This window comes from Sus scrofa, chromosome 14, assembly GCF_054392235.1.
Source record: "Sus scrofa isolate SSC_HxYL_T2T_F1_AM1 chromosome 14, Sscrofa_HxYL_maternal_Yorkshire_Landrace_v2.0, whole genome shotgun sequence".
In the NCBI taxonomy this organism is placed as follows: domain Eukaryota; kingdom Metazoa; phylum Chordata; class Mammalia; order Artiodactyla; family Suidae; genus Sus; species Sus scrofa.
Window position 1 is genome coordinate 112,112,666 of NC_139396.1, and position 17,862 is coordinate 112,130,527.

A 17,862-nucleotide genomic window follows, 5' to 3' on the forward strand; every position below is an offset into this window, starting at 1 on the left:
ACATAGCCCCAGCTCTGGGCCATGCTCAGGGGCTCCCGAGGAAACATCTCATCCAGACACAGTAGATCAGGGACCCAGGCTGGAAGAGGGAGTCAAGTTGGGCTGAGCTCCAGGGAGACATAATCTTTGCTCCCAAGCTCTCTCCCAAAGGCAGCAGAGCACCCACAGCAGCTGGGACCACAGCTCACAGCTAGCCCCATGAGCCTCACAACCCCAGGCAAGCTGTTTCTTCAGCCACCGCCTCAGGATGTCCTGGACTCCGCCATGCTACAGGGCTTTGAGGCCCCCTGCACATGTGATGTGATTCAGGGAGGATTCAGACACCTGCCAGGCCAGCACTGCTGCAACTATGTTCCTGGGTTTGGATGAATCCAGCCTTGTCCTCTCCCAGCACATGGAAGCCCCAGCATCTCAGGACTATCTAGTCCCTGGGTTGGAGCCATTTAAGCCAGGCCAGGCCAGGATGCTGGCAGAACTCCCCACCCTGGGGTACCAGTACCAGATCAGTGGAGCCCAATTGGCCAAACCAGGTGTGCAAACCTGTGTGCAAATCAGAGTTGCATTTTATAGGGATAAGAGGCACCACCCAGTGGAAACCAACCTAAGGCAACCTAGGCAACCCAAGATCAGCACAGCCTAACACTGCCCTTCAATTCATCCCAGCTCCCCAAGGCAAAGGCTCAGGTCAGCTGTATCTCCAATGCTAGAACAGGGGCAGCACAGAGCAGGGAATAGTTACTGAGTGGAGGGATGTGTGAAAGAACTTCCACTGCGGCTTATGAGAGCCCAGGTTAACCTCTAGTAGAATATACATGAACTTGAAATTTCTGGGTTCTGAAAGTCCAAAGGAGTAACATGCACAGAGCAGTCACCGCATTGGGAGGGGGCTGGGGCGAATCATCACGGGCCCCTGCTGAGTGTCAGCAAGGAAAGAGTGAGGGCAGGAGCATGCAGCAGGGGGCCTGGGGCCTGCCACCCCTGTGGCCACGTGACCCCTCTCCAACTGAGGAAGTGGACTTTTCCATGTGACTTGTCAGACATCGACAAGGACATTCCCTCCAAAACTTCGAGCAGGAAGGCAGCTGGAAATTGCACAGAGAGGCCAAGAGCTTGGCCCAAAACTGACCAGCAGGGCACAGATCCAGAGCAAGGCATATGCCCAGGCTGCACACACAACGTCTGTGCATTCACAGGCTGGAACTGGCTGGCTGTCACAGTTCACTACACCGAACTGCTCCTCAAGACAACCTCGAGTCAATGTCTCAAAAAACCACCCAGAAAGAGAAATAAGAAGAATCAATCTAATTTGTTAGGGCCTTCTGGGTGTGATAAAGCCAACCCCTGTCATCTCCACTGGCTTCCTGCTTCCCCTTTCCTGAGAAGCAAAAACACCATTCAATTAAGATAATTAAATCCACCCAAAGAGCTCAAGCTCAAAAACCACACTACAGGCAAGTGGTCAAACCCAGCAGCAAAGCAAACCCCAATGGCTTCCTGTGCAAAGACAGGCAGGGACGACAGGAAGGACCTGCTTAGCAGCTGGAGAGCTTCCTTCCCAGCTCTGCAAGGACCATCTGAGCCTCCCCCAACAGGAGGGGACCACCCGCCCCCCACCGTGCTGACAGTCTGAATCATGAGCTCCATGCCCATGGTCATCGTGAAAAACTGAACTGAGAAGATGCTTGGGAGGCAAATAAAAATATAAACCCTCATTTTCTTCATCTATCCTCAAGTCTCCCTTGAGCTTCAGCCCAGAAGCCCAGGACACACCCTCTGTGCCTAAGCTCAAGGACCAGAGGGGTCAGGGTTTCATCCCAAAGTGTGGGGTGGTCAAGTGGTGAACCCGAACTGAATCCCAGCTCCAGGTCTCTCCTTTACATGCTATGTGACACTGAGCAATACTCTGCACCTCTCTGTGCCTTTTTTTCCCCTCCACCTAGAAAATGGCAATCATAAGACCTGTGGAACCCACCCAGAGGAGTCATGAGAATCAAACAAGATAATGGAGCCCAGAGTGTGTCCCCAACTTCAGGGTAACGTGAAAATCTGAGTCATCCCAGTACTGACTCGCTGGATTGGCCTCCTCTGCCTGTGATCCATGCTGCGTCCCAAGGACCTCAGGTTGCCAGATAAAAAAACAGGATGTCCTTGGAGTTCCCATCGTGCCTCAGCAGTAACAAACCTGACTGGTATCCATGAGGATGCAGGTTCAATCCCCAACGCCACTCTGTGGGTTAAGGATCCAGTGTTGCCATGAGCTGTGGTGTAGGTCTCAGGCTCGGCTTAGACCCCAAGCTGCTATGGCTGTGGTGTAGGCCTGCAGCTACAGCTCCGATTTGACCCCTAGCCTGGGAACTTCCATATGCCTCGGGTGAGGCCCTAAAAAGACAAAAATAAATAAAATAAATAAAAATAAAATAAAACAAGAAGTCCTGTGCAATTTGAATTTCAGATAAACAATGGCTACTTATTTTTAAATAGTCATATTTTGTTTTAGTATAAGTAGAGGATGATTAATTTTACGGAGAAATTTGACTAATACAAAATATATCCCAAATATTGCAGGGGACATACTTATACTAAAAAATGTTCCTTGTTTACCTGAAATTGGGATGTCCCCAGGTGTCCCATATTTTTAATTTGTTCAGTCTGGCAACCTAGTCATGCCAGATCTCCAACTGCTGCCTCTCTGGCTGTGTCCTGACACCAGGACCACCCAGGCTGGGGTCCCAAGCCCGGCTCTGTCACTCAGCAGCTGTGTGACATGGATATTCTGAGGCTCTGTTATCTCATCTCAGAAAGGAAGCTGATGGTGCGCAGCTACACGGAGGAGTACGGTGCTGGAGCTGGGGCCTCCCAGGGGCACCGGCCAGGGCCCCTGTGCTGTGGGCCCACCACACTTCCTCAGCTGTGTGTGGCGATCCGGATCAGGGTCTGTAGGGAGTGCCAGTAGGAGTCCCTTCCCCTGGCCACTTCCTGTCCTCACAGGCTGGGGCAGGCCAGCAGAGGATGGGCTGCGTGACCACTCAGGCCCCGAGCTGGCTGCTGGCAAGGGGTCCCACGGGAGACAAGGAGAACATGAGGCAGCAGAGCTTTCGACCTCCGTTTCCACACCGCACACTCGCAGCAAACCTCTGTCATCACATCCTTGTGGCCCAAGAAGCATACTCAGCAATGGCAGCTGACGAGTGGCCACCGTGCCCCAAGCCGCTTGTCAGTCAAAGAGGATCCCAGGCTGCAGTCCTCACTCCCAAGGAGCTCAAAGCCTTGTTAGAAAGCTGGGGTCACAGCAGATAAAGTGGAGTGATGCAGTGAGAGTGATTTTTTTGGAATTCTGTAAGGAATAAGACAACAGAAGAGAAAATGGTCATCAGTTGGTGACCGGGGAACAGAAAGAGACATTCCGGGGAGAGAGCCTGCCACTCCAAAGGGGCAAGCCAGGACCCACCTGGGCCTGCAGCTCCCTTGTCCAGGGCACCACAGGCCTGGCGGAAGACAGCATGCAGGGGAGCTCCAAGTCCCCCACCAAGAGAGCCTTAGTGTCATGCAGAGACGTTCGCCGTGGATCCAAAGAGAGAAAAAATTGCATCAGCACAAGACAGCCTATTCTGGTCCATGATAGTTCACCAGTCTCATGCATGATGGAAAAAAAGGATCATGTGAGAACATATTTTGGAAGAGTCAGAATTTACTGATGACCGTGCAAAAGATATTTCATTGCTCCTGGCGAGAAGAAGCTGATTCATGGGGAGGCTCACTCAGATTTGGTTTGTTGGACATTTTCTGATTCAAATAGATGATCCTGGCAATGAAGAGAAGACAGAACACATTCTCAAGCATAATTCTCCCAGCACAGCTACAGGGGCGCCTGCATGGCCTCAGTTTGCCCCAAGCATGTCTTCATGATGGGTGTGTCGCCAACACCTTTGCCCCTCCCTAGCGGCTGAACCAGAAAGCCCTATCCATTCATTCCTTCTGGGAACCCTGCTTCCTCTTGCACTCTCTGATGCTTTGCAAGATCTGCTGGCTCAGCATTCAGCATCTGTGGATGGAGTGTTGGAAGACCAGTTCCCAGGGTGCTGTCAAGTCTCCAGGGTTTCCTCTACAACTCAGGGCAGATGCCAGTATTTCACCTGCTGACACCCATAACTTAGGTGTCATGGCAGTTAATGACCATTTGCAATGTGGCTGTAATCAACACTCCAGTTAGTGTTTGCAACAAAATGTTTGCTGGACACTGGCCCTTCTAAGGGATTCAAAACCATCCCCCAGTTTGGAGCAATAAGTGCCATTAGAGAGACAAACAGGAAAATGGCAAAGTCGTGAAGTCGCATATTTCTCCCTGATGTAAATGCTGGCCCATATTCACCTTGAAACTCATCTCTACTTAAATGGGAGGCACACAACGTGGTGCAAGCGAGCACCTCCCGCCAGCCAGCCCATGACAATCTGCTCCACCTGTTTCCACCTCCCACCACAGACAGATTAGGGCCTGGAATCAAAAAAAGAAATTAAATCCGCTTGGATTCAAATGGACTAATTTAAAATTTGCGATAATTCTGGAAACTACTGGATTACAACTGACTTTCAAAAAAATAAGTCCCGCTAAGTCAGTCAACAGTATGAATCATATGACAGAGGTGAAGCGATCTGCTCATGTGCTGAAAAGATATGTCTTATGCTGCACATTAAGCTACAAGAGGAGATAGCCTGGAGAGCCACTGATGCGGGGGTGCAGGGATTGGGATCCTGCCACAGTAAAGTGTCCAGGCTAGCAGGAGAGACCAACATTGGCCAATTATCACCCAGTTAAATTCTTAATTACAATTATAAAAAGTACTTCAAAGGAGTGGAGTATAGCCTGCTGGAAAAGCAGAGAGCAGAGAGAGAATGGCCTGGGGAAGCTGCCTTATTGAGGGGACCTGTGAACTGGGTTCTGAAGTATACATAGGAGTTAAGCAGGTAACAGGAGAAAGGTATAGGTAGAGAACTCCAGGCAGTAGGAACAGCATGTGTAGTAAAGGCTCTGAGGCAGGAGATTCAGCATGGCATATTGAAGAAGCTGGTAAAAATCCAGGGTGGTGGGAAAGCCAAGCATGAGGGGGAAAATAGTCCAGATGGGCATGGAATGGGAACCTTTGTTAAGGAGCTTGGTTTTCATTCTTTAAAACTAGGAAGCCAGAGTTCCTGTTGTGGTACAGTGGAAATGAATCCCACTAGGAACCATGAGGTTGCGGGTTTGATCCCTGGCTTCGCTCAGTTGCCGTGAGCTGTGGTATGGGTCGCAGACACGGCTCAGACCTGGTGTTCCTGTGACTCTGGCATAGACTGGTGGCTGCAGCTCAGATTAGACCCGTAGCCTGGAAACCTCCATATGCCGCGGGTGCAGCCCTCTAAAGACAAAAACAAAAAACAAAACCTGGGAAGCCATTGAGGGATTCTAAACAGGAGGTTGACATGAACAGATTCAGTTTTTAAAAGCTGCTTCTGGGTGCAGGGCAGAGAATGACTATGGGCTCCTACAGTAGCCCAGGAGAGCCGGGCCAGCAGCTGGGGCCACACAGTGACAGTGGAGATGGAGACCAGTGTGCGGGCGGCAAGAGACCTTTCAGAGAGGAGACTCGTGGGACCTGGAAATGGATGGGATGGAGGAGGAAGAGGGAGCAGTCACAGTGACTCAGATTTCTGGGATCCTCAGAGGAATGCCTGGCTTGTGGAAAGGTCATGGGTTCTGTCTTAAATGTGTGAGTTTGGGGAGCCCTGCAGGGGGCAGATGGAGACAGAGGCTGGAGCCCAGACAAGTGGCCTGGGCCGGACATGCTGTCAGTGGGTGGCTGCTCATGGCGAACACGGCTGTGGGTAAAATTACCCAATGAGCCAGCAAGGGAGGAGGAGGGGCCCCAGGGCTGGACCCAGAGGAAGTCTCACCATCCTGGAGACAAGACAGGTACCAGTAGGCAGGGCAGGGAGGAGGAAGCTGTGTGCATTCCGCACATGGAAGTGGGAGGGCTTCCCAGGAAGACAGTGGCCAGTGGTCCTGACTGCAACCTAGAAGTTAAGTCAGACAAGGAGCAAAGTTCCCCGTTAGATGATCCACCCAGGGAGGGGAGACTCAGGGCAGAGTAAATGAGTTCAGGAAATCATGGGGGAGTGAGGAGCCAGAGAGAATTTAAGAGAACAGACTGTTTTGGAAGGCCATAAGCATACATAGGAACTTCACCCTGCCATGAGGAAATATTCATTATTTCCATGTAGTCATTGGAGCCGATTCCCAGGCCTTGCGGATAGTACAATTTGACAAGATGTAGCTTTCCCTCCTTCACGGTACCTGGGGGGACGTGCACCCTCTCCCATGCAAAGTGCTCTATGAGCCAGACTTTACAGCAATTCAGGTTGGCTTCCTTTCAAATTACCCAAAGCAGTGAGTGGACAGTTTTGCACTGGCCTCTGGAAAATGCATTCCAGCAGCAACGCTAGTGAGCCCTTGAACCCCAGCCCAGAGGGATGGCTTCCCTAAACGTTGGCAAAATAAGTGACACCCTCTCCTTCTGCACCTCTGTCTCGTCCATGTGCAACATGGACTGATTTCATCCTCATCTTTAAGTTGTACCTCGGAGGAGCTACAGATGGTGGAGTAGACTCTTAGTGACACGAATAGGAATTTTCCAGATGACTTTAAGCCCCAGCAAGCCAGGGCTCTTTCTCAATAAGTCTTCTCCAGCTTTCTGAGTCTTTCTTTCTGTGCCTCTGTTGCCCTCTGGTAAAATTCGGGGTGAAGATACCCAATGCAGAGCATTGCCACCAACATTTATTCAGCTTCTTTGTTCAGCACATAAAGGCAAAGAGGACTCTGTGCCTGGATTCCAGGAATTTTCTTTCTAGTTGCAGAGAGAGTGGAGCAATCATCCATTCCTAAGACGTATGGGTTATGATACAAAATGTGCAACAGTACAGCATGAGTTATGGAAAATGTGAAGCCAGCATGCTATGGGGACACAAAAGTCAGCATGGGGGATCAGGGACAGAGCCAACCAGATAGTGGGTGCCACAAACTGCCTCTGTGCATTTTCAAAGAAATGTACTCCACAAGTTTGTTGTTATTATTATTATTATGACTATTAATATCATTAATAAACTACCCTGGACTAGATTAATATCCAAGAGCTGCAAGATGAGGACAGGCTTCTGGAAGCCCCAGTGGTCTGCATTTACAATTTGCATAGTGGATTTATTTTAATTAGTTCGCACTTCACTCCGAGCACTCTTAAAATTCTCCTGGGCAGCTTTTTGGTTCTTTTAGCTGTCAAAATAGATACACACCTCCTGCCAACAGTAAATCGAACTCTACTGCCTGCCGAGTGGATTCAAGTTCAGTCACTCTACTTCTCTTTACTGCAAACCTGTTATGAATTCACGTGGGAAAAGGGCCTTTGGTCAGATGTGGTTAGCAAAAAAAATGATTCACAACTGGGCCAGTCATATTAGAAATCCCAAAGGCTTAAAACAGGTTCCTAGAGATCTTGCTGTGGTGCATCGGGACCAGCAGCATCTCTGTATAGGTAGCAACCACGCTCAGATCTGATCCCTGGCCTGGAAACTCAATATGTCACAGGGTGGCCAAAAAAAAGAAAAAGAAAAAGAAACAGGTTCCTAAAGATTTCTTGGACCAGCAACAAATTAATGAATCTTTGAAGGGATGTAAACCTATCTCGGTTTTCCCCCAAAAATTGCCTGCATTTCGAATTTTGTTGAGTTCAAAGTGAAAGCCAAAACAAAAACAAAAACAAAAAACAACCAAACAAACAAAAAAAACTGGAAGACAATTGTATTACTGACATTTAAAGGTATCTTTTTCACAGAACATGGGCTTGACTTTTTGGTTCCGTGGGTTCCAATGAAATGATTTTTCTTCTTCTTTCTAGATGGGCAGCAATGACAGCAAACATAAGCAAGAGCAGAAGTTTTAAAACTACAGTTCCTAAGACCCAGCAAGGCAGGCACCCCCAGCCCCCACTCCTGTAACAGGTATGGAACCAATTCAAGAGGTGGCACCTTGAAACACCTTCGGTTTGAGCTACTCTACCGAAGGTTCCGCTAGGTATTGGGAGTTTGGGGTGGGAGTGAGGGGGTGAAGTCAACTTTATGATGGTCCTATCTGAACCCCATAAATCAAATCAGAATTGAGGAAACCATCCGAATGAAACTAACAAGAGGGAGGGCTCTCTATTTCCTGAAGCAAAAGGAATGTGGTTATTTTCTGAATACTATAAATATCAATGACCAGCTCTCATTACTGTTTGGAATTACAATGCAAACCCAAGATCAATTTCAGTTTTTTGGCCATGTGCAACAGAAATAGCAAAAAGGAGTAAGTATCGAGAAGAAATGGGAGCTCTTATAGACTCAAGGTGAAGACTGACATTCCAGGCTGTGAAAGGACAAAGAGAGGGCGCTGCCATTAGAAGGCAGGCTCCATCCTTGCATCAACTCCAGGAAAAACAGTGCAATGGGCTGGCCCATGTCTCCTGTCTGCACTTGGCCCCCAGAGTATCCACAGACTCCTTGACTTTCAACCCCACCAAGACTGAGCACCAAGGGGAGAGAAAATTTCCCAAAAGGTATCAAGTGTTCTTACTCAGAGGAGGGAATAGAAGTTGAGTGTTTACAAAATAAACATCTGCTAAGAGTAGGCGGTATTTAATTGGCTGGGGAGTGTTTATTTAACTCTGAGATTCTAATTTAGATCTCCAGCTATTCTGTTTCCATCTTAATATGGAAGTAGAGAAACACCAGTATTATTGAGTTTGGCCATTGCCGAGGTTAAAACTCCAGCATTCGAGACACCAGGAGATTCCCTGACTTTATCAGTAAGACCTCAAGATACAGAAAACTTGACTTACAGTGGCCAAAGCCATGGAGGTCCCCCAACTCACCCCAACAACACAGATTCCTGAGAAAGTAGGTCTGGCACAGGCTCACAGTCCAGCCAGGCCATTGAGAACCCAGAAATGTTCTTCTATCCCCTCAGCCATCCTCAACAAATTGGCCCTGAGTTATCATTGCTTGTCCCTCAGTGTTTTGAGTTGAATTGTATCCCGCCCCCCAAATTCATATGTTCAAGTCATAACCCTCCAGGACCTCAGAATGGGATTTATTTGGAAACAGAGTCATTACAGAAGTAGTTAGTTAAAATGACATCATTAGGGTGAGTTCTAATCCAACAGGACTAGCATCCTTACGCACAAAGAAAAGGCAACAGGAAGAGACACAAAAAGAGGGTAGCCATCCGCAAGCCAAGCGATAAGGCCCAGAACAGATCCTTCCTTCACAGTCTCGGACAGATCCAAGCCTACCCAACCTTGATTTGGGACCCCCCGCCCCCAGAACTGTGAGATGATAAAGAATTTCTGTAGTTTGTGGTACTTTTTTTCAGCAGCCCTAGCAAACAAATACAGACTATCTCAGGCTTCTTGTCTGCATCAAAGCAGAAGAAAGGGCACCAACACAGTGGAGTTGACAAGGATGGTTCCTTTGATCAGAAAGGCAATGGAGTTCCTGTCCTGGCTCAGTGTTAACGAAACTGACTAGGAACCATGAGGTTGCGGGTTTGATCCATGGCCTTGCTCAGTGGGTTAAGGATCCAGCATTGCCGTGAGCTGTGATGTAGGTTGCAGATGTGGCTCAGATCCCGTGGTGCTGTGGCTCTGGCGTAGGCCGGTGGCTACAGCTCTGATTGGACCCCTAGCCTGGGAACCTCCATATGCCACAGGTGCGGCCCTAGAAAAGACCAAAAAAAAAAGGCAAGAGTTTTCCCAGGCTTCCAAATGCACCCACCTCTGTGGCCAGAACTTGCTGCATGGGCATCTGAGACCAGGTGACTTTCGCCTCCACAGCTTTTAGAGAGGAAGTGGGAGGGGGAGAACAGGGTGGGGACGGGAGTGAGGTTGGCCAGTTTGGGGGCTGGGGCTGATGCTCACCCCTTTCAAATGCCTTCTAAGAAGTACCTATTGTGCTTTCTGGGGAGCAAGTGGCCCTGATTTTCAAGGCAGAGCTGAGGAGCTCATAAATACAGGCTTTCCTAGGGCCAGTCAGTCGTTCCTCATCAGCTGATCCAGTTTGCTAAAAAAGGGGGTTCTTTGCTTTCTCCAGCAGCCCCAGCTCAGTTCTTTCTTTAAAACAAATCTGCCTGCTAATGAATCAGCATCAGAAACTCACCCAAGGACTGTGGTCAAGAGACAGGAAACAGGAGTGGTTAATGAACCCAACTAGTATCCATGAGGATGCAGGTTCAATCCCTGGCCTCGATCAGTGGGTTAAAGATCCGGCATTTCTTTGAGCTGTGGTGTAGGTCACAGACCTGGCTCAGATCCCGAGTTGCTCTGGCTGTGGTATAGGCCGGCAGCTGTGGCTCTGATTCAGCCCCTAGCCTGGGAACTTCTATATGCTAGGGGTGCAACCCTAAAAACAAAATAAAAAATAAAAAAATAGAAGAAAGAGAGATACAGGAAACCAAAAAACCCCCCAGGAAGGCTGGCCTCCAGGACTCAAACACAGTGCTGCCAGCCCCACTGTCAGTCCCTGTGGAACACCAGGTGGGCCCTTCTGGACATGGAGCCAGGGTGGGGTCTAGGACTCCAGAGATTCCAACCCCTCCACCCTGGTAGAACCTTCATCTTCCATTCCTACAACCCTGCTCAGGCCCCCACAGTTGCTCTCAGGCTGGTCAGGCAAGGAGGGGAGCCTGCAGCCTTGCCAGCTCCGGCCGCAGATGTGAATGGGGCTACTGTGTGACAGTGTTTCATCTGTCACAGCACCCTGCTAGAATGTTCACTGTCCCAAATGCCCCCCACTGGAGCCCACTCTAGAGTCTATACTTGCTATTTTATCTAACTTTTCATGTATTCATTTGCTCACCCCCTTGTTGAGAGTGATCCAGTTTACACAAAGTCTTTAGTTTAAATGTAATTACATCTTTAAAGGAAGGAAAATACCTTTGGAGTTCCCACTGTGGCACCACAGGTTAAGAGTCTGACAGCAGCAGCTCGGGTCACTGCAGAAGCACGGGTTTGATCCTCAGCCCGGCTCAGTGGGTTAAAGGATTCGGCATTGCCACAGCTGCAGCCTAGGTCACAGCTTTGGCCTAGGTCATAGCGGTAGCTCAGATTCAATCCCTGCTCTGGGAACTTCCATATGCCGCAGATTTGGCCATTTAAAAAAAAAGTACCTTCACAGCAACATCTAGACTGGCATTTAACCAAAAACTGGGCACCATTGCCCAGCCAGGTTGACACCTAAAATCAACCATCACAGGCACCCTTGTCTACCCAGACCAGCCTGTCCTTCTACAGAGCCACTAAATTGGATATTGTATTCACACCCCGCACTTCTTCCTTTTGCAGAGAAAACAACTCCCACTTTGCCATTGCATCTGATTGCCAGGAAGCTCTTATTTTGTGGGAAGAGGGCTGTACTGAACGAACCCTTCTGGAATCATCACCCAGAAGCGCCCACTGGCTGACGGGGTCCGTCTTCCCGGCTGGCAGACGATGCAGGGGAGTAAGAAGGGCACAGACGGCTTCAGCGACTCCTCGAGTATCGGCAGTGTGCTGGACGATGCAGACAGGGAGGTGAGCAGCCTCACAGACCGGGCGTTCCGGAGCTTGTGCATCTCAGAGGACGCATCCTTCCATGACTCCGACCTGGCCCTGTCCCCAGATGTCACCCGCCAAGTGTTCGGGAATTTCCACCAAGGAACGGTGAGCCACACCCACAGGAAAAGCGGCCTTTGGAGCCAGTTACCATCACAAGGCACTGAGCATGCCGGCTGGGCAGCCACGTTCCAACAGCTCCCCAAGTACGTTCAAGGGGAGGAGAAGTACCCCAAGAGCAGCCCCCCACTGACGCCAGCCCAGAGGAGACTGGAAGTGCCAGTTTCTGGCCTGAGGAGCAGCAGCAAGCCCGTTTCCAAAGTGTCATCACTGATTAAATCCTTCGACAGGACTGAGAGCCAACATTGTGACAGCAGGCCTCCTCCCAGCAAGCCTCCGGCTCTCAAAAACCCCCCCAAATTTGCTCCTCTTCCGGAAAGTGGTGTCAACTTCTGCTTTGATTCTGCCTTTCTAACCGTCAGGAGGGTGCCCGCTGAAGTCTCCAGCGCCCATCAGACTGGCCACCAGCCTGGCAGGAAGCACGGAGAGCAGGAGTCCCCCAAGAATCCTGAAATGTCCTGTCCCGGCCCCGGCAGCTTCCTCCCAACACCCGAAAATTCGGCCAACTCCTTGGAGCCAAAGTTCCCATCTCCAGCCCACAAGGCAGCCACAGGTGAGCCTGGAAGAAGCAAGGAGTGGGCTCGAAAAGGGACCTTTCTTCACAGCGAAAATAGTGCTTTCGAGTCGTGGAACGCCCACCAGCCCAGGCTGCCGGAGAGGAAGGATGCTGCTGATGCTGTCCCAGAAAGCAAGGCCCCCAGGCATTACGAGGACCCACCCTTGTTAAGAGAACCCCCGGCCCCTGAGCGTAAAGTCTCCCCCTGCCACGTCCGGGCCAGCTGCGGTCAGGAAGAGAACAGGCTGGCTGCAGGGTCTCTGTCCACATCTGGACCGTGGGGATCTAGGGATCTGGGAGCCCAGGTTTCTGCTATGGAGGGAAAAGCTCCCAGCTCACAGCCTGAACAGCAGATGAAGCCAGCTCAGGTCCCCTGGAGGAAACCAAAGGCTGCCAAAAGTGGGAAAGAAAGTCTCCAAGATGCTTCAGAAGAAAAGAAGCAGAGTAACCGGAGAGGCCCCTCCTTGTATATGAAGCACAATCCCCAGGGGCAGTTTTCAGAAAATGATGCTCTCGATCTGCCTGTGGACCCCCATGAGCATTATGACCCTCCTTTCAACATCAGTAAGCTTCTGACCCCCGTCATACCCACCAAGCATGTCCTGGAGTCATCCGACAGCCAGCCGACAGAGGTAACCCCATCGCCCCCAGGACAGTTAAACGGGTACCAAGAGAAGGAGCCCAGTGAATGTCAGTCCCGGGACAGCTACAAATCCAAAGCCCCCAGCCTGCTCTTCAACCTCAAAGATGTGCGCAAACGTGTGAAGAGCACGTACAGTCCCTCGCCTCTCTTGAAAGGCTTTGATGAGAAAACCAGAGGCAAGCAAGAATCCCTGAGCAACGGTAGCCTCCTTCCCAATGGGCTCGAGGATAACCCTCCAGAAGAGCTTTCTAAGGAAAGACCAGCTGACACCCCTTGTGTGTCGCTCGTCAGTACCCAGAAGGACCCCAAAGCCGATCCCAGTGCAGCCTCTGCTGACAACTACCAAAATCTTGCGTCGCCATCAACCATCCCCAAAGCCCCCTTCTGTGTCAATGGCAAGGCTCCTGACAAGATCAGCTATGAGAAGAATGACGCTGATGGAGAATTGGAGATGGGTGCCACCAGGCCCGGCTGGTGTCCAGACTCCAGGGAACACTGTCCCAGGAGACACCTGTCCTTGAAGTTTTGCAGTGGCAACTCTGAGGTGGGGGAGCCTTCAGAGAACCTCAAGACTCCCAGCCTGGAGAATGGGTTCTTGAGATCCATCTCTCAAGAGACAGAACCTGAGAGAGAGGCAGGACCTCAGAATCCAAACTTTAATCAGAAATTCTCCCCAGGGCCCCTTTCTCCGGAGGAGGAAGATGTGTTTTATAGTGACAGCCAGTCTGATTTTATGCCACCCCTCAAAAGTAAGGCCAAATTCAGCACCAGCTCTTCAGATCAGTCCTTTGCCTCGTTTGAGGATCAGCAGAAGGCATGGTTCACTGAGAGCCAGAGGGAAGACAAGAGGAATGACGTGAGTGCAGGTGACAGTCAGAAGGATGAGCAGGAGAAAGTGATGGAGGAGAGTGAGCTACAGTACAGAGCCTTAAGTAATGGGCATGCATGCATGGAGGAGCACAGCAAGGAGGAATCCTTGCAAGGAGAAGAGGAAAGTTTGCCGGGAGGTAGCCCCAAGATGGCATCAAGGGAGGAAGCTAATTTCAGAGGCACTTGGATCGAGGGAGGTAAGGATCCGGCTCTTTCACCTGCCAAAGACCTAACCCCTTCACCATCTTCCACTTCAAATAAGCACATACTGTTTGCAATTAAAGACAATACCCTCAGGGCCACACCTGTGATAAAACCCATCATGCTGCCCCTTCTAAGGTCCATGTCCTCTGAGTCCCCACTGGGCAGTGGCCACAAAGAAGAGGAATTACCAAGGCCAGGCTGCAGTGGAGATGCTAGTCTTGGCGTCCCCACAAGCCAGGAACTACCCAGCACTCCAACACCTGCCAGCGTGCGGGGCACACACTTGAAGGGTGCAGCCTGCGAGGGTGTGGAGAGCCGTGGGCGGGGGCCTAGCACAGCCAGGTCGGAGACTTCCCAGCCAGCCCCAAAGGGATATGTCGCATCTCCCTCACTCACAGGAGAGGGCCAAAGGCTGAAGCCACCCCCAGAGGCCACACATAAGTTTGTGATGAACAATGGCAAGAGCGGTTCCACAGACCAGGGGAAGCTGGAAGCTCCAAGGAGCATCCCCGTGATCACTTTGCCGGAAGGTGACCTAGAAGATGAACCACCCCCACAGCAGCTTGGAACCTGTTGGGAAGAGCAGACGCAAAGCTTCAAAAGTCACTTTTTGTCTCCTCCGGGGAGAAGATTGGTTCCCAGCGAGCTGGCAGCTTCTCCCAATGCCAACTCCCTGGAAGAGGGCAGCGCATGCTCTCCGGCTGCCAGCAGCTTCTGGGAAGATGCTTCCCAGGCCCCCAGCGAGCCAGGCCTGCTGCCAGGGGAGCCTCCCCATGGCAGCCCTTGGGCCAGCCCCAGCCCTGGCCGGGTGGCCCGGAGGGAGGACTTGACACATGCCCTCACATGGGAGCCCAGCTCCGACCCCCAGCTGGAGCCGTCAGCAGAAGAACTCAGGACGCTTTCTCCAAGAGGCTCAATGCTGGACATGGCCACCAGCTCAGCAGGCCTCCCGGAGAAGCCAGAGCCTCCCACTCTGCTGGAGAGGGCGGCCGGCAAGCCACCTGCAGTCCCGCCCAAAACAGAGAAGGCCCTGCGGCGGGCCAAGAAGCTGGCAAGCAGGAGGAGAAAGACCGACCAGCCGCAGGAAAAGCACGGCGAACGCCGGGAGGAAAAGCTGTGTCCCGAGGACTCAGAGCATAGGCCAGCATCCCCCAGAGAGAGGCCCCGACCCAGGTTCCCTGCGGTCCGGTCCCTCCCCCATCCTGTGCACCGCCACTCAGTGTCTGCCTTCTCAGAGCCCGTCCCTAGACGACCCGGGGGGTCCCAGTCCCTGACCCCCCTGCCCCCTTACCCCGCCACCCAGAAGGTCCTCCAAGACCCCCAGTCTGGAGAGTACTTTGTCTTCGACCTGCCACTCCAGGTAAAGATCAAGACCTTCTATGACCCAGAGACGGGCAAATATGTCAAGGTCTCCATCCCATCCTCTGAGGGGGGTTCCCCTGAGCCAACCCCGCCGGACGCCCTTGCTGCCCCCTACATGCTGTACCCCGGCTTCCAGCCCCTGCCCGTGACGGCCCTGATGCCCCTGCGCTGCTCCTCTCAGCTGTCCGCCCCCACCTTCCTAAGGCAGTGCCCTCACACCGCAGAGGCCGCCGGCCCCAGGCCCCGCAGCATCCACAATGCTGGCCTGCAGCTGGCCTCTGGGCCTCCCGAAGACTTCACCCCACACTCTGCAGGCCCGGGCCCCTTGGGGCTTCCCCAGAGCCCAGGGGAGGAAGCGGGAGATACCCCAAGCCTGAGCATCATCTCCACCAATGACCTAGAGGACTTTGCCATGGAAGGCATTTCTTGAGAATTACAGCAGACTAAACAACCCCCCCACCATATACTCAGAAAAGCTTACATCCCCTCCCCTAGAACAATCACACACACACACACACACACACACACACACACACTCACTCACACTCACACTCACACTCACCTCAACTTACACTCAGCCATTTGAGGTCCCTAAACTCTGGGGCTCCCTTCCCTGGGAGGGCACTGCTCTGCTCACATGACCGGGTCCCTTCTGAGCCCCTTCCTGGACCCAAGATCCACTCCACTTCTTTTCTCCTCCCTTCCCTTCCTTTTTGTCCTTCTCCCCAGGCCCTCTCCCAGGGTGGGCCCAGCCTGATTCCTAACAAGCTACTCCCCCAGCATCCCACCCACTCCTCAAGGGTCGGCTGGCACAGTGAGCAAACCGCAAGGCCCCCAGAAAGGCTGTGCCCTGCTGAGCCCCGCCCTGAAAGCAGACCATCCTTCTAGGTCGCGAGGGGCACACCGTGGCCACCCCACCCTCCCCCAGACAGCGGCCCTTTCCAGCTCATCTCAGGGGGAAATGGCTGAGGACCGACCCCAGGCAATCTTGCAGAAATGTTTATTTGAATAGAATGGGTTTTCTTTACTGAGGAAACTTTCCTCCAAAGGCTATTTTCTGATCACCTTGTAAAAAGGGAAACAAGTTTGCAGATGCGGTTCTGTCACTGGACTCTGTCCTTCTTCTGTGGGCAGTGGCAGGTGTGGGCTGTTGAGCAAAGGGTCACGGCCTCCAGGTCTCCCATCACGGCTGGGTGGCCACCCAGGATCTCCACTCTGCACAGTGGACAATAGCCTTGACATCCACTGTTCAAGCCTTCTCAGGCCAGGCTCTCTCCTACGCTGAGGAGGCAGTGATGACGGGTACCCATGCCAGTCATCGAGGATGACCTGGGGCCTGAGTCAGGCTCTGAGGCTCCCCATTAAATGACCGGCACCTGGGCTCTGAGGGAAAAACTGTGTTTCCCCCAAGTCCCTTTGGGGAGTTGCAGGGAAGTATCTAAATCAGCTCAGCGACCACCCCCCAGCCCCCCCACTCCCCACCCCCACACCCCCACACCTCTGAGAGCAGTGAAGATCTGTGAGCAGGTGCCCCCTGGGGCAACATCCTAGGCAGGAAACAGGCTGGTCCACACAGGCCTCCACCTGGGGCTTCCTTCCTCTGAAGCGGAATTCCTAATTCCTGGGCTGTGGGAAAGTGGGGCATAGAGTGCCTCCTTCTTGTTTAGAAAGGGCAGCTGTCAAGGCAGCTGTCAGGACTGCCCTGCTCTGGGCCCTGGGGACCACCCAAAACACCCCGCCCTGGTTCTTTTGACAAAGATGCTGTTTCCAGGCTGGGAAGATGGGGAGGCACCCAGCTCACCAAGGCCCAGACTCACACAAATATGGAGCCTTTGAACATACTCGGTCGTGATTTGGATTCAAGATTTTATATTCCTTTGTTTTCCCCAGATGTGCAGCTGCCCTTTAATTTCATCGTGAAAATGCACACAAGTCCCCCAGCCCCATGCCCATAGATTTGTCTACACCTGCTAAGTCCACTAGATGGGTAACCAGGAACTCAGGCAGGCTCTTGTCTGAGAAATCGGGTCCCCAGGCATCACTCTCTGGGGTCCCAGTGAAGTGAACAGAGTTGTGATCTTGGCTCTGCCACCAACTGGCCAAGCATCCTCTCATCCATTTTTATCTTACTCAGATAGGAAAAATAATATCGCATTTCAAAATTCTCATGACTCAGGAAGAGAATTACCTAACAAAAATAGAGTCTCTCTGTTAAAAAATAACAGGTAGTTATGGTAACCATGTCCCCACAAGGAAAAATATACTCTACATAAGGACACCAGTCATCTTCTCTCTTAGAAGCAATATGGGTGGGGCTGTCGATGGAGCTAAGAATGTAAAAGTAGATATTTGGGGATCCAGGTCAACTCCCCAGTCCTCTTTGCCCCTGTGGGCACAAAAGAGCAACGGGCATCCAGTGGAAAACAGCAGCCACCCACACATCTGGAGGAAGAATTCCT

At 51.8% G+C, this 17,862-nt stretch overlaps 1 protein-coding gene across 5 annotated transcripts in view; it reads left to right on the forward strand.

Annotated features, from left to right (window-relative positions):
* The window catches only part of C14H10orf71 (chromosome 14 C10orf71 homolog), a 28,153-nt gene extending 11,644 nt beyond the window's left edge, over positions 1-16,509 (forward strand). For 3 of the 5 annotated variants that reach the window (XM_084996502.1, XM_084996499.1, XM_084996500.1), the window contains exons 2-3: positions 7,923-8,025; positions 11,400-16,509. In XM_084996502.1, the coding sequence (XP_084852628.1) occupies positions 11,547-15,833 (4,287 nt within the window). In that variant the 5' untranslated portion in view covers positions 7,923-8,025; positions 11,400-11,546 and the 3' untranslated portion in view covers positions 15,834-16,509. Of the gene's footprint in view, positions 1-1,940; positions 2,034-7,922; positions 8,026-11,399 lie in introns of all 5 variants that reach the window. The other 2 variants (XM_013983450.3, XM_084996501.1) reach the window with 1 other exon arrangement.
* The last annotated feature ends 1,353 nt before the right edge of the window (positions 16,510-17,862 follow it).